At 43.1% G+C, this 14,276-nt stretch overlaps 1 protein-coding gene across 5 annotated transcripts in view; it reads right to left on the bottom strand.

Annotated features, from left to right (window-relative positions):
• The window catches only part of Znf451 (zinc finger protein 451), a 53,938-nt gene extending 48,440 nt beyond the window's left edge, over positions 1–5,498 (bottom strand). For 2 of the 5 annotated variants that reach the window (XM_021156863.3, XM_021156724.2), the window contains exons 1-2: positions 4,991–5,195; positions 4,381–4,464 (exon numbers count right to left, since the gene is read on the bottom strand). In XM_021156863.3, the coding sequence (XP_021012522.1) occupies positions 4,381–4,464; positions 4,991–5,011 (105 nt within the window). In that variant the 5' untranslated portion in view covers positions 5,012–5,195. Of the gene's footprint in view, positions 1–4,380; positions 4,465–4,781; positions 4,909–4,990; positions 5,200–5,329 lie in introns of those variants that run through there. The other 3 variants (XM_021156802.2, XM_085836123.1, XM_021156988.2) reach the window with 3 other exon arrangements.
• Positions 5,499–14,276: the final 8,778 nt, after the last annotated feature.

The following is a 14,276-nucleotide window of genomic DNA, read 5'->3' on the forward strand; positions in this document are numbered from 1 at the left end:
ATAGCAAGAACTACCATCAATTGCCCCAAATGTTTGGATTTCAGGCCCTCACCAGGACCAACTTCCAGGTTATCTTTACTTAAAACCCTGCTGTCATACTGAATTTGAGGAATCACAACATTTAGTACTCCACTTGTTCTACTCCTAATCAATAACATTTACTGAGCCCCATCCCAGGCTCTCTGCTAAGTTTTCCAATTTTATCACCCAATTTCCTTAACTGCTTTACAGAGATTCTCAATTACTGAAATCATACTAGTTTACAGATAATAAAACTTAATGACACACACATAATTGGTTGTGCAGTCACTATAACTCAGAGGTACTTCAAAGTACTAATCAAATTTTTAAAAATTCTTGCTTATTACCTAACTTTTCAAGTTAATGCGGTCCTTCATTCAGTAAAAAACAAAAATCATAACAAAAAACCCATTGCCTGATTTATGAATATATCATAATGTTGCCCAATCAAGTAGGTTACTAACTCCCTAAGAAGTAACGTCCATAATACAAGCATGAAGAAAGAGATTATCTCCTACCTACAATATTTTACTACTATATTTACAATGTCTCCCATATGTGCATTAAGTACAAATGCGCATGGTCCTTCATTTATACTGTCAATCAGTAAATCAGTCATAGCTCCTCTTGTACCAATGACAAAGGACTAAACTCAAAGTGCCATTACAATTTAGCAGCAGAGACTGCTGCAGAACACATTTAGAAACACGGGGGAATATTCTAAGTTTTAGAATATATGCTTTTAATGTGATAAACCATTTGCATTCCTGCAATTAAAATGCCAATTCTAAAAATGAAACCACCAACATTTTTATTTAGAAAAAGATGTAAATACATTAAAATACCACTCAAGTGTTTTACTTCAAAGAAAAAAAGTCAGGGCAATGTCTTGCACAGCCCTGCCGCGTTCAAAACTTTCAGTAGTTTCCAACTGCCTACTCTTTGGTTCAAATATACCACATTTGAGATCTGTGTCATACAGCCCATCTTTCTCCCACCTTTAAAACTAAAGGAAATTTTAAAACGCCTCCTTCTCCAAAAATCATACATATTGCTGTTCTTTCATCTCACAACTTTTTCTGTTCAAAAATGCCATTTTAAACACTCATTATCTGGGGATACAGAACTGGACTATGGACAAATAAGCAGAGGGCCCTAAAGTCAAGCCCTAAATCTCAAAATTCAATACAAGGGGGCTGGCAAGATGGCTCAGTGGGTAAGGTCCTGAGTTCAAATCCCAGCAACCACATGGTGGCTCACAACCATCTCTTGTGTCTGAAGACAGCTACAGTGTACTTAGGTATAATAATAAATAAATCTTAAAAAAAAAAAAAAAACCCTCAATACAGACAACCAGCTCCTAGTACACTAGTAAACTATCTGGTCCTTGGCGTGTTGGGCATGTGAACAGACACTGCTGCTGAAGGCAGGCACAAGGCATGGGTCAGAGGACGCTCCCTCCCGCAGCCCTCACCTGGCAGGCAGGCACTCTTTCTGTCTGCTGCTACACAGGTCCCTCCACTCGCACCGAGTGAACGTGGGGTGAACATGGAGTGAATGTGGGGCTACAGACACTTGCCATCACACCTGTTGCATTTATTAACTTGCTACAGGGTTTCTCTGTGTTGTCTTGGCTGTCCTGGAACTCACTCTGTAGGGAAGAGCAGGCTAACATCAAACTCAAGAGATCTGCCTGCCTCTGCCTCCCAAGTGGTGGGACTAAAGGTGTGCGCCACCACCACTTGGCTGTTATTCATGTCTTTCTTGATTTAGCCACTGTCCTAATTTGCTGTCCTGTTGCTGTGATATGAAACATCATCACCAAAATCAATTTGGGGAGGAAAGGATTTAGTTCATCTTATACTTCTTGGTCCCAGCCCAGCTGTGGGAATCAAAGCAGAAGGGAGAAGGAATGCTGTCTACCTAGCCCCCGTGCTCGCTCTCTGGCTCACACAGCTAGCTTTTCATCCTGCCTGGAAACACACATCACTCAGACAGACTGGACTGGGCCTTCTTCATCAATCAGCAATCAAGAGACTGCCCCACAGACATGCCCATGGGCCAATCCAATCTAGACAATTCCCCAACTGAGATTCCTTCTTCCTAGGTGACTCTAGTTTATGTTGACAAAAAAAAAAAAAAAAAAGCTAACCAGTCTAAACACCATTTATAAAAATGTATCCCCTTGAGAGGACTGGAGAGATAGCTCAGCATCTAAGAGCCTTTGCTGCTTTTACACAGAGCCTAGACCATGTTTCCAGAACCCACCCGGTGGTTCATATGAGTCCTAACAACCACACTGTGGCTCACAACCATTCGTAACTCCCGTTCTTAGGGGATCAGAGGCCCTCTTCTGATCTCCATGGGGACCAGGCATGCGTGTGATGTACACATATGTACCTTATGTACACACATGTACAGGTAAGACAGTCATACACATAAATACATCTTAAATTTATTACCTTTGCAAAAATCTAGGGCCCTTATGAACTATGTACTTCCCTGCACATTTCAATAAAAGTTAAAAGGATTCATATCTATATTACTCCTTTCAGCATGCTACCTGGCTTCAGTCTACATTTGTGAGACACAGAAAGTCTCTTGTCCAATGGTAGTTTACTCTCACACAACTCTGTTATGCATATAATCTTTACAAGCTAATAAGGAACTACCCGAGGGACAGTATATTACAGAGCGTCTAGCTTCTGTCTTGGGCTGTTTGCTGTGGTGGCACAGCAGTGGTGTTTATTGGATAGGGTTTCACTAACAGAACACCACAGGCCTAGAACTTCCCAAGTAAAGCTCAGACTGCCTTCCAACCAGGATCCTTCCACCATGACCTCCTCGGTGCTAAGACTCTAAATGTATCTTACAGTAAAAATAAGCTATCACTAACTATCTTTAAGTGATAGATAGCCCTTACACGTAGGCAGCTTTATATATTATACATTCTTGATTCTTAATGCAAAGATAGACCTACCTTTATGCTTAAAATAAAATTTAAATATTACTTTTAAAACTCAGATCAACAGACACCTGAATTAACTTGTTACAAATTATCATGGTATCTTATTTCACAAGATATACAATCAAAAAATTTACTTTTTGAATCTTACTTTCCATATTCTATCAGTTTCTCAAACGGCCTTATTGTATAATGAAGAGCCTTTTGCATGAAACATCAAGGTAAATATTCTGTTTACAAATATATGTGATCCACGAACAATCCAAAATAATTGTCTTACGGAGTCATAAAAACCGTTATCATACATACACTTGTTGAAGGGGTACTACTAATTAGCAACATTCTTTCAAAATACTCTAGTCTATTAGGAAGAAAGGGACAAGACTCAATGTATCCCCAAACCTAACTCCAGATCCTCGAAGTTCAAAATGAAAAAGACGGACTCCAGTAGGAAAACTGCCAAGAAAATGATTTCATGAAGGCCGCCCCTCCCAATCCCACTAACACACCATACCCAACAGACCACCATCAGGGCTCAATGGTGGGGAGGATGGTCTTTAATAAGCACTAGTCTACAGCTGGTCACAAGGTCAACAAATACATCTGGGCTGACCAATAAGAACTAGAGAGCTTCAATGCCAAGCTCAGCTAACTATAGCATCCCAAGGAGAGCTGTATAAAGCAGGGATGTTCTCTAGCTACACACTACTTAAGAAGAACTGATGTACAAACTTAGCCACTGTAGGTGACAATCACCCAGAGCTGTTCCCTTCCCTCTCACCGTCACTTTAGGACTGGCTGGGAGATCCCAGTGTCCCTCATTGTATTTCAAAATAACAATACCTAGGCTCCAGCCTGGATTTCTGATTCAACAGATCGGGAGGGGGCCCAGATCTTACAGCTTCCACTCAATGCTGGAGAACACCTGCCCCCCAAAGGAACAAATGTAGAAAAACAGCAGTGTTTCAGGTGACACAGGCCTCCCCATTGTGACCAACAATTTTCTGTGATGTAACAAGATGACTTCAGACGTTAGGGAAGTCCTCAGCGATTAGAAGATACATCATGCTAAGATGCAATGTTCTTTGCAGGCCTTACTTCCAACCTCCTGGCATTAACTAGTCCTGTGTGTCTTCTTTCTTGGACAGAAGTTAAGCCCTGGGCAGTACCAGGAAGCACAAAACAATTCGAATGCCTACTGCAATTGTTCAAGTAGTCCCAAGCACTGAGGTATCCCTTAGGGTGAAAGTCCCCTGCATCAGTGTGCGACAGCTATTCGCCATTCATGACTATCTGTTGAGTCTGTTGAGTGATGACTGTCTGGTGGGGCTTAATCATACAATGGCTTACCACACTTTCACTCCAGCAAACCGCGATTGTCAGTCTCTACTTACACTAACAAACTGAATGTCATCTTCGTTTTCATCCGTGGTAGACTCTGATGCCTCGGGCCCAGCTGGTGGGACAGATTCTATTATCTATAAACAAAAGCCAAAACATGCTTATCTATTCGGCCACAAGATCGCAGGAAGAAATTCTCCCCAAAAGGATCGATTAAAGACAAAAGCCCCGGAGGGGAAGCAGCAGGACCAAGCGGAAATCCAGCCCAGGGAACTGCATGGAGGAGGCCAGGCGTGCTAAGCCGTCTTGGAGCTGCAGAGACCTAGCCTCCCAGGCAAGCTGCCACAATTCCCCTCCCCGCCTCCTACAGGGGCAGGGATGCAGGCTCTAAACCCCCGGGGTCGGGGATGCAGGCTTCAAATACAAGGCCAGCCTGCCTCCAATCCCCTCTCACCCTCCGGGCTGCGGCTGCTTCGGCTAGGGCGGCCAGGGGCTGGGGGCGGCCGGACCGCCATTGTTGAGGACTCCACGCAGACCTGCACCAGGCCGGAGGCCCCGCACTCGCCCGGGGCCGCCGCCCGGATGAGCCCGAAGCTGAGAAGACAAACCAAACCTTTCGGGGTTGGGCTCGGCGGAGCCAAGGCCCGGGCCGCCACCACTCACCTCCGGCCCTGGGTCTCCCATTTCTCCCACGACCTGTCAGCACCACGCTCCCGCCGCCGCTGCTGTTCCCGACGCCGCCGCCACGACTTCCCTCTCGCCCGGCGCCGCGCGACCCGCCCTGCGTGAGCGCCCACGCAGCTGACGCCTCAGGCCGCGGGGACGCCAAGCTGCCGGACCCCAAGCGCGGCCTCACTGCCGCTAGCTTCCAGCGCCGCTTTGTACGCTCCCCGCCTTCCTCCCGCCCCGCGAGGGATTCTGGGAGTTGTAGTTTCCGCCGGTCTCGAGGCTGACGACCGCGTGGCGGGGAAAGGTAGCTAGGATCCGGAGCTCGGCGCTCACCTGCATCTCCGGAAGATGGCAGGAGAAGGTGGCGAGGGTCTTGATGTAGTTTTGAGTCCACGCCAAATCTCGTTCCGCTGCCGCCTTTCACTTAGAGACACTGACAGGAAAAGAGCCCCTCTGGCAACAAGCAAGGCAGATGAAAACATGGAAGACTTTTTCCTCCCAATTACATCCTGGCAAAGCAAGGGCAAGAGCTTATATATGGCGTTCCCGAGAGGTCATTAATTCTCGCAGAAGTCTCACAAAGGGGCTTCCTTGTTGTCCACAGGTTCCTGTAAACTAAAAGAAGCATTACTGATAAGGTTCCAGAGGGCTGCCCCTAGCCTTTCCTGCTTCTCCCTTGTTCTTTTCAGCCTAGGTTGAGTTGGTAGGTTAATTACTTGGAGAGTGGAACACAAAGGTGTGGGCAAAACAGTCCTAGTAATGTCAGTTAACCCTTTCAGACCATTAGTAATCATACTGCTATGAAAGCAATGCTCAGTGGTCTTTGTTTCGGGCCAGAAGGATCGATGGATCGATGGATGGATGGATAGGTTTAAGTGAAGTCCAAGACCTGAAGCACTTGAGCTACTCAATCTCTCTCATGTTTTCTATCTCCCGGTGCTAGTAAGTATTCAGTCTCACTCAAGGACCAGAGAGAAGAGCAAGGAGTAAAGCTGGAGTCCAGAGTTCAACGGGAAAGTAAAAGCAGCTAAATCCCAGTGGTATAATGTAATTTTTCAAGATACATTTGAACCCTTATAAAATAAAACGGAGCAGGGCTGGTGGTGGCGCACGCCTTTAATCCCAGCACTTGGGAGGCAGAGGTAGGCAGATTTCTGAGTTCAAGGCCAGCCTGGTCTACAGAGTGAGTTCCAAGTCAGCCAGGAATACACAGAGAAACCCTGTCTCGAAATATCAAAAAAAAAAAAAAAGAAACCCTGTCTCAAAAAACAAAACAAAAGGAAACCCTGTACCAAAAAACAAAACAAACAAAAAAGGTTAAATAGATATTTCCTTTGTCAGTTGCAGTTAGCTACCCTTCTGTGAATGTCAAATGGTTCCGTCCTTACTGACAGGGTTTGGAGCCTGTGTAGGGTTTAGGGGAGGAGCTAGAGACTTTTTATATAAGCAAAATTGAAAATTGGACCTGTGATAGAGCGCTCTCTCTCTCTCTTCCCCTCCTCCTCTCTCTCTCCCTCTCCCCCTCCCTTCTCTTCCCCCTTGTCTGGGGTCAGAGATTGGGCTTGCAGGAGCAACAGAGAAGCAGCTGGCAGGACACAGGTAAAACAGTATTCTAGAAAAGAGAGCTAAGGAGCCCTCTTGGGTTTGGAGGAGCTAAAGAAAAAGGTAGACTGGCTTGGAAGAATGACACAGATGGAGATTTCTGAAAAGCCAGCAGTTTCATTGTAGAATCGTAGAATCGGGCTTGTAAATAGATGTTTTGTATATGGTTCAGAAAATAAAGTTACCTCTCTGAGTGAGCTAGAAGGGTTTTTTTTTTATACCTCCTGTGTCTTTATTGGTATAAAGATGAGATAATTTAAATGGTTACACTGTGTGGAACACCATGACAGTGGATGAGGAATCCTGTAAGACCCTAGTGTTGGCAGAAATATTACTTGCAGGAAAGACAAATCCATAACCAGAATAAGGATCTATTCCACCAAAGTCAAAGTGTTCTCCTTTCCATGGAGGAAGTGAAGTGGTCCAATATAGTCCAGCTGCTGAAAGATCCTGACAGAATGTAAAAGGTCACAGAAGCCCTGAAATTGGCAAAATAGATTTCATTGTTAGCAGAACTAGCTTCACTGATTTAGAGAAATAGAGGTGCACAATCCTCTGGCCACTCCTAGAACCCGTGTGTCTGCCAGTGTTTCGACTGTTCCTTGTGTGTGCCCACTGATGTGTGCCCACTGATGAAGCCCATTACCAGGTGTTTGTGATATTGGTTGCTGAGGAAGAGTCGGAAAATCTCCCCAGCAACCACAGCTGGGGCCAATCCGGAGTTGCAGCACCTGCACCAGACTCTTTCCTTGTACCCCTCCCATACCCATTTCTTGAGAAATCAATCATTTTAGAATAGACATTGTTTAGATCTGGAAATCCCCTACTCCCTCCTTCTCCTTTCCCCCCTGAGGGCCTATAAAAACTGGGACCCCTTTCCCCTCGGGGTCGACTCCTCTACCCTTGCGTGGGATATGAGTTGTCCCCAGAGCTCTGGCTTTCCCCGAATAAAGCCTCATGTGATTTGCATCAAGCTTGGTCTCTTGTGAGTTCTTGGGAGTCCCCTATTATCCCGAGACTTGAGTGAGGTTCTCCCTTCAGAGGTCTTTCACTGCCAACAGGAAATGCTACCTGGGGAATGATGCTATGTCTGCAACTCTGTTGCTCTCTAATGTTGGGAGATCTGCCACCTCAGGAAGTCCACGTTGTAGAGCCCATGCTTAAACCCCATCTCTGCCACCATGGCCACTTTGTTCATGGGCCCATGAGATAATGACAGGGATGGAGGGATGGCTGCAGAAAGAAGCTAACTGTCCTCAGAACAGGACTCTATCTACTTGATTACTATGACTGTTGGCATGGGACACAAATGTCCCCACATCCTCTGCCCTTTTGGAGAGATCTGTCCACATACTTCTTCCCCAGATGTCTTTTTCACTAATTTTCCAATCATGCTCTTTCCAAGTCCCTGACCATCCAGTGTATCATCGGCTATATCCCGTAAATCAGTAAGCAGTCACACATCTGGCCATTTCTCCTTCTAAACAAAATGTATGACCACATGTGCTGCCCGAAGTTCTGCCCACTATGAGTAACCTTCACTGGTATTTTTCAGGGTTCTCCCAGAAATGGGTTGTAATGCTGCAACTGTCCACTTCTGGGTGGTGCCTGAATACCATGTAGTACCATCAGTAAACTAGGCCCTAGTCTTCTCTTCCCCAATTAATCAATCATAGGCACACCCCATCAGGCTATACACTTGGCATCAATAACGGGAATAGAAAGCATTGGCACTAGATCCACTTCTTCATGTAACTTGCTTGTGCCCCCAAGGCCTACTAGGACTCAACTCTATACATACCTCTTCCATTTGATAATAGAATACTGCTGTGCACACCTTACTGTATTTCTTGTTGGGTCAGATAATACATCACAATGTCCCAGGATCCAATCTGAGAGAGGCGAGCCAAGATATAGACTGCCTGATGGTTTGAGGTTGAATTTCTTTTATTCTGCCAGAAATAAACCTCTTTATTCATTTAAGGAGGTAGGGTTGGAAAGTGTAGAACAAGGTAAGTTTTCCTACAGGGATTAGGAGTGACAACTGTACCAGGCACATCTAAACAATGATTGCAAGTCTGGCGATGAGAACAGGTGAACACCAGCAAGCCGAGTGAGGGGAAATTATGCTCACCAGGGGATACAGAAAGAAGGCCATGCCTTCTTGAGGCAGGAGAGAATCCAGATGGGAGGCTGCTTTGCATAAGATCAGTGGAGGCTGTGGCTTGTGAGAGTAGTTCTGGCATATGTTTCAAAGATGGCTACTGTACAAGCTGTATAGGTTAAGCAATAGTGTCTAAAACAAGACTCTACTATTACTGGGTTATAGATCTACTAAGGAGTTGGCTCTTGGGGTTGAAGAGAAAGTGTAAAAGTGATCCATTGGTTGTTCCAGTGGGGCCCTCATGTACCCATTGGAGTACGTTATTGGAAAATAAAATTATATCCTGCACAGGTAAACATAGTAATTGCATAGATTGGCAGCTACTGGAGGATTATAAATAAATCCTGATTCATAATTATCTTGATTATACATACTTGGTTTTTTAAGTTTTATCAAGAACAGTCCTATATATTAAGAGAACACTAATTTTTTAAAAAATATTTTTATTGATTCTTTGAAAATGTCATATCATGTATTTTGATCATATTCATCTCCAAGTTCCACTTCAACTCTGTAGCCTTCTGTCTCAGTTAGGATTTTACTGCTATGAGAGACACCATGACCAAGGCCACTCTTGTAAAGGACAACATTTAATTGGGCCTGGCTTACAGGTTCAGAAGTTCAGTCCATTATCCTCAAGGCAGGAGCATGGCAGCATACAGGCAGACATGGTGCAGGAGGATCTGAGAGTTCTACATCTTCATCTGAAGGCTGCTAGGAGAAGACTGGGTTCCAGACAGCTAGGATGAGAGTCTTAAAGCCCAGGTTAAGTCCGCCAAGTCTAACTTTGGTTGCCCAGATACTCTTAGATGTGGATCCAAACTCAAGAGCATGGTCAACCTACCAGGATTCACACTCTTAAAGAAAACAGACTCTCCCTCTCTCAGCAATTATCAATTACCAATAGTTCCTAGACTAAGGGTAGAACCTCATGCCCACCTCCCACCTCCCACCTCCCACCTCCCACCTCCCACCTCCCACCTCCATGCTGGGATTTTGTCTAATTTGAGCTTAGATGGAGCTGGTGCATGCTGTCTCAGCCATTGAACTCATATGTGTAACTGGCCTGTTACATCTGGAAAACATTATTGCCTTGTGGTAATACACCTCCTTTGGCTCTTACAATCTTCCTGCCCCATCTTTCATCATTATCACTGAATCCTGGGGGGAAGGGATGTGATACTGATGTCCAATTTCAGGGCTAAGCACTCTGATGTCTTTTATTTACTGCATATTTAACCAGGTTATTGGATCTCAGTTAATCATTCACTGAAGAAAAAAAAAAAAACTCAGTTGAAGGTTGAGAGATGCAGTGATCTACAGATCTAGTGATAAGACATTAGGAGTTGATTACATTCTGTGTTCATTCCTCAGAACAGAAGTAGATCCTCCCTTAGAGTCTAAGACCTATCTAGCCCCTGATATTGCCCCTGATAATAGTGTCAGGTGTCTAGCCGAGCATGGTGGTGCTCGCCTTTAATCCCAGCACTCGGGAGGCAGAGGCCGGCAGATTTCTGAGTTCGAGGCCAGCCTGGTCTACAAAATGAGTTCCAGGACAGCCAGAGATATACAGAGAAACCACCCTGTTTTGAAAAACCAATAATAATAATAATAATAATAATAATAAATAAATAAAATAAAATAGTGTCAGGAGTTGGTTCATACTTGTTATTCAGTCTCCTTAAATCCAATCAGAAAGTGTTTGCTTATTCGACATGATTCATCCACTTTTGCAACAGTAGGCTTATCATGCCAGGCAGATTGTCACTGGAACTCACTAGGCTCCCAACTGTAGAAGAACGAACATTATTTTTCTCCTCTGGTTGGCATGCATAGCACCTTCCAACATTATGAAAGCTAGTCAGTAAGTAGGGGTGAAGGTTCCATGTTCTGTGACTCAAACGTGTGTTGTCTTTTGCCATAGGGCTTCAGGAGGGTAACCAAACCCAATCCTTTAGTCTCTATATTAGGAGGGAGGTATTCTATATTCTATAATGTTTGGGGCTGTATAAGACCTCAGTGGACAACTCCAAAAGAAATAACCTATTGCTGGCACTGAGCTTGTATGTGTTGATCTGTGGTGTCTAGTAGGAGCATTGCTCCGTCGTTATAGAATGATTCCATTTAAACTCTTGTTACATATGTGTATGTGCATCCTTTAGAGAGCTTCTATAATAGATTTCTTTGTGACCTTTTCAAAAGACCTTTCGAGTTAGTTATCCTGCTCTATTTCCCCCCACATCTTGCCCTCTCACCTGCGCCATTATTCCCTTTTCATCTTTCATATTGCTACATTCTTTTTCTTTCTTTTGAAAGATTCCTCATCTTTTATTAGTCTCCTGACCTCTAAAAATTTTATTTTATTTTATTTTTAAATTTTTTTTTGGTTTTCCAAGACAGTGTTTCTCTGTATAGCCCTGGCTGTCCTGGAACTCACTCTGTAGACCAGGCTGGCCTCGAACTCAGAAATCTGCCTGCCTCTGTCTCCCAAATGCTGGGATTAAAGGAAGAATTTTCAAATGAAACAAATATATCTACAACTCAAAACTAGCATCCACACAAGAAAAAACATTTGACCTTTGTCTTTTCAGACTTGGGTTACATCAGTCATGATGATGACTGATTTACCTGCTATTTTTTTAATTATTAATAACTAACTTTTCTTAACATCCGAATAAGATTTATTGTGTAAATATATAACATTTTAAATCCATTATCAATCATTATTACCAATTGATACACATCTGGGTAGTTTCCATTTCCTGGTTATTGTGAATGGAGCATGGGTGAACAAGTATCTCTGTAATAGGATACAGAATCCTATTGGACATATGCCCAACAGTGGGATAGTTGGATCATGTGGTAGATCTAATTCTAGCCTTGGGGGAACTTGTACACTGATTTTCATAGAGGCTGTACCAGTTTACACTACTACCAGCAATGGATAAGTGTTTCATTTTCTTCACTTCCATTCAAGCATCTGTTGTCAGGTGTTTTTGTTCTTTCATTTGGAGAATAGGGTGTATGAGTACTGTATTCACCTCATTTCCATCTGTCTCTACCTCCCCAAGGTCCCCTGGGTCCTCCCTCATACTCCTCTCAAATTCCTGACCTTTTTTTTAATTATTGTTTTACACAAACATACACATTCACACCACTACCAACAACAACAACAACAAAACAGCCCACTGGGTCCACGTGGTGATAGTCTTGTACATATATACTTAGGGCTCATCATTTGTTGATGTGTTTGTTTGTTGTTCTTGTTATCTTAGCCATTCTTTCTGGTATACAACAAACAGCATCTTAAATTAGTTTTGACTCGCATTTCCTGGGTCAAGGATGTTGAACATTTTAAAAACTATTTCTTGAACATTTTGTATTTCATCTTTTGAGAACTTTTCACTTGGTGCCTTGCCCCAATTTTTAATCAGCTCATACATTTTCTTGGTTAGGTTTTCAAGTCCATTGTATATTCTACATACAGATTTTGCCGGGTGTATACGTTTTTTTCCTGTACTGCAGGCTGTCCCCTCACTGCAATGGTGCTGCCCTTTGTTGTACAGAAATTCTCTCTTTTTCTTTGGTCATGTTTCTCAACTATTGGTTTTATCACTTGCCCTACAGAGGTCCTGTTCACGAAGTCCATTTCTGTGCCTATAAAGTTCAAACATATTCCTTCCTCCCTGCTACCGCATCAGGTGCAGGGTATTACATTGAGGCCCTCAATACATGTACAATTGAATTTTATGCAGGCTGACCAAGAAGGACCTAATTTAATTATTCTGCATGTAGCTTTCTAGTTGAACCAGCACCATTTACTGAGGATGGTGGCTTCTTTTCCCTAGGGCATAGTTTGGCCTTTACATAAAAAAATCAGAGCCGGGCGTGGTGGCGCACGCCTTTAATCCCAGCACTCGGGAGGCAGAGGCAGGCGGATTTCCGGGTTCGAGGCCAGCCTGGTCTACAAAGTGAGTTCCAGGACAGCCAGGGCTACACAGAGAAACCCTGTCTCGAAAAACCAAAAAAAAAAAAAAAAAAAAAAAAATCAGGTGACTAAAGATGGGTGGACTTATGTTTGGGTCCTCAGTTACATTCTGTTGATCAATGTGGCTTTTTTTCTGCCAACACCATGATGTATTTAGTCCTATATCTCTGTAGTGTAACTCAAAATCATGGATGGAAATACCTCTACCAGTTCTCTTATTGTTCAGAATTGTTTTGATTATACTGGGTTTTTATGTATGTCTGTTTCCATATGAAGTTTAAAAATATTTTAAAATTTTTGATGGGGATTGCACTGAATATGTAGATTGTTTTTCATAGGATGACCACTTTCACGATATTAATCCTATGATTCTATGAGCACAGGAGGTCTTTCCACCTCTGATATCTTCGTCAATTTCATTCTTCGGTGTATAGTATATTATAAGACTTTAACTTCCTTGATTAGATTTGTTCCAAGATTTTTGTGAGCCAATTATGAATGGATTGCTTCCCTGATTTCTTTCTCAGAGTGTTTGTTGTTAGCCCATAGGAAGGCTACTGATTTTGTGTATTCATTTTGAATCCTGCTACTTGATGACTGTATTTATCATCTGTAGGAGTTTTCAGATAGAGACTTTAGGGTCTTTTATGTATAGAATCACCAGCATCAAATAAGGATGCATTTGTTTCTTACTTTGTTAAATGTCTCTCCCTTATCTCCTCACTTGTCCTGTTTCTATAGGTAAGGACAGGAGTGGGGAGAGTAGACATCTGTGCTTTGTTCATAAGTTTAGTAGAAATTCTTTAAGTTCTCCAATTAGCATGATATTGGGGATGGGCATTGTCACATATTGCCTTTATTAATGTGATATGTGCCCTAATATCTCTACATTCTCCATTAATTTTATCATGAATAGTTGTATTTGTCAAGGGACTCTTCTGCATCTAATGAAATGATCGTGTGCTTCCTGTCCTTGATTCTCTTTGAAATTAGTTTTTTAAAATTGTATATGTATGGGTGTTTGGTCTGAATGTATGTCTGTGTACCACTTGCATGCCTGGTACCTGAGGAGGCCAGGAAAGGGTGTCAGATCCCCTGGTACTGAAGATACAGCTGGCTGTGAAGTGCCATGTACGTGACACGAACTGAATATGGGTCCTCTGAAAGAGTAACCAGGACTCTTAATCACAGAGCCATCTTCCCACTGCTCTTTATTCTCTTTACCTGGTAGACCACATTTCTTGATTTATGCATGTTGGATAATCGCTGCATCTGCAGGATAAAGATGACTTGATCGAAGGGCTTAATCTTTTTGATATGCACTTGATTTCTTTTTTTTTTAATTTTTAATATTTTTATTACATATTTTCCTCAATTACATTTCCAATGCTATCCCAAAAGTCCCCCATAGCGCCCCCCACTTCCCTACCCACCCATTCCCATTCTTTTGGCCCTGGCATTCCCCTATATTGGGGCATATAAAGTTTGCAAGTCCAATGGGCCTCTCTTTCCAGTGATGGCCGACT

This window comes from Mus caroli, unplaced genomic scaffold (genome assembly GCF_978045245.1).
Source record: "Mus caroli unplaced genomic scaffold, Mus_caroli_1 scaffold_1, whole genome shotgun sequence".
Classification (NCBI taxonomy): domain Eukaryota; kingdom Metazoa; phylum Chordata; class Mammalia; order Rodentia; family Muridae; genus Mus; species Mus caroli.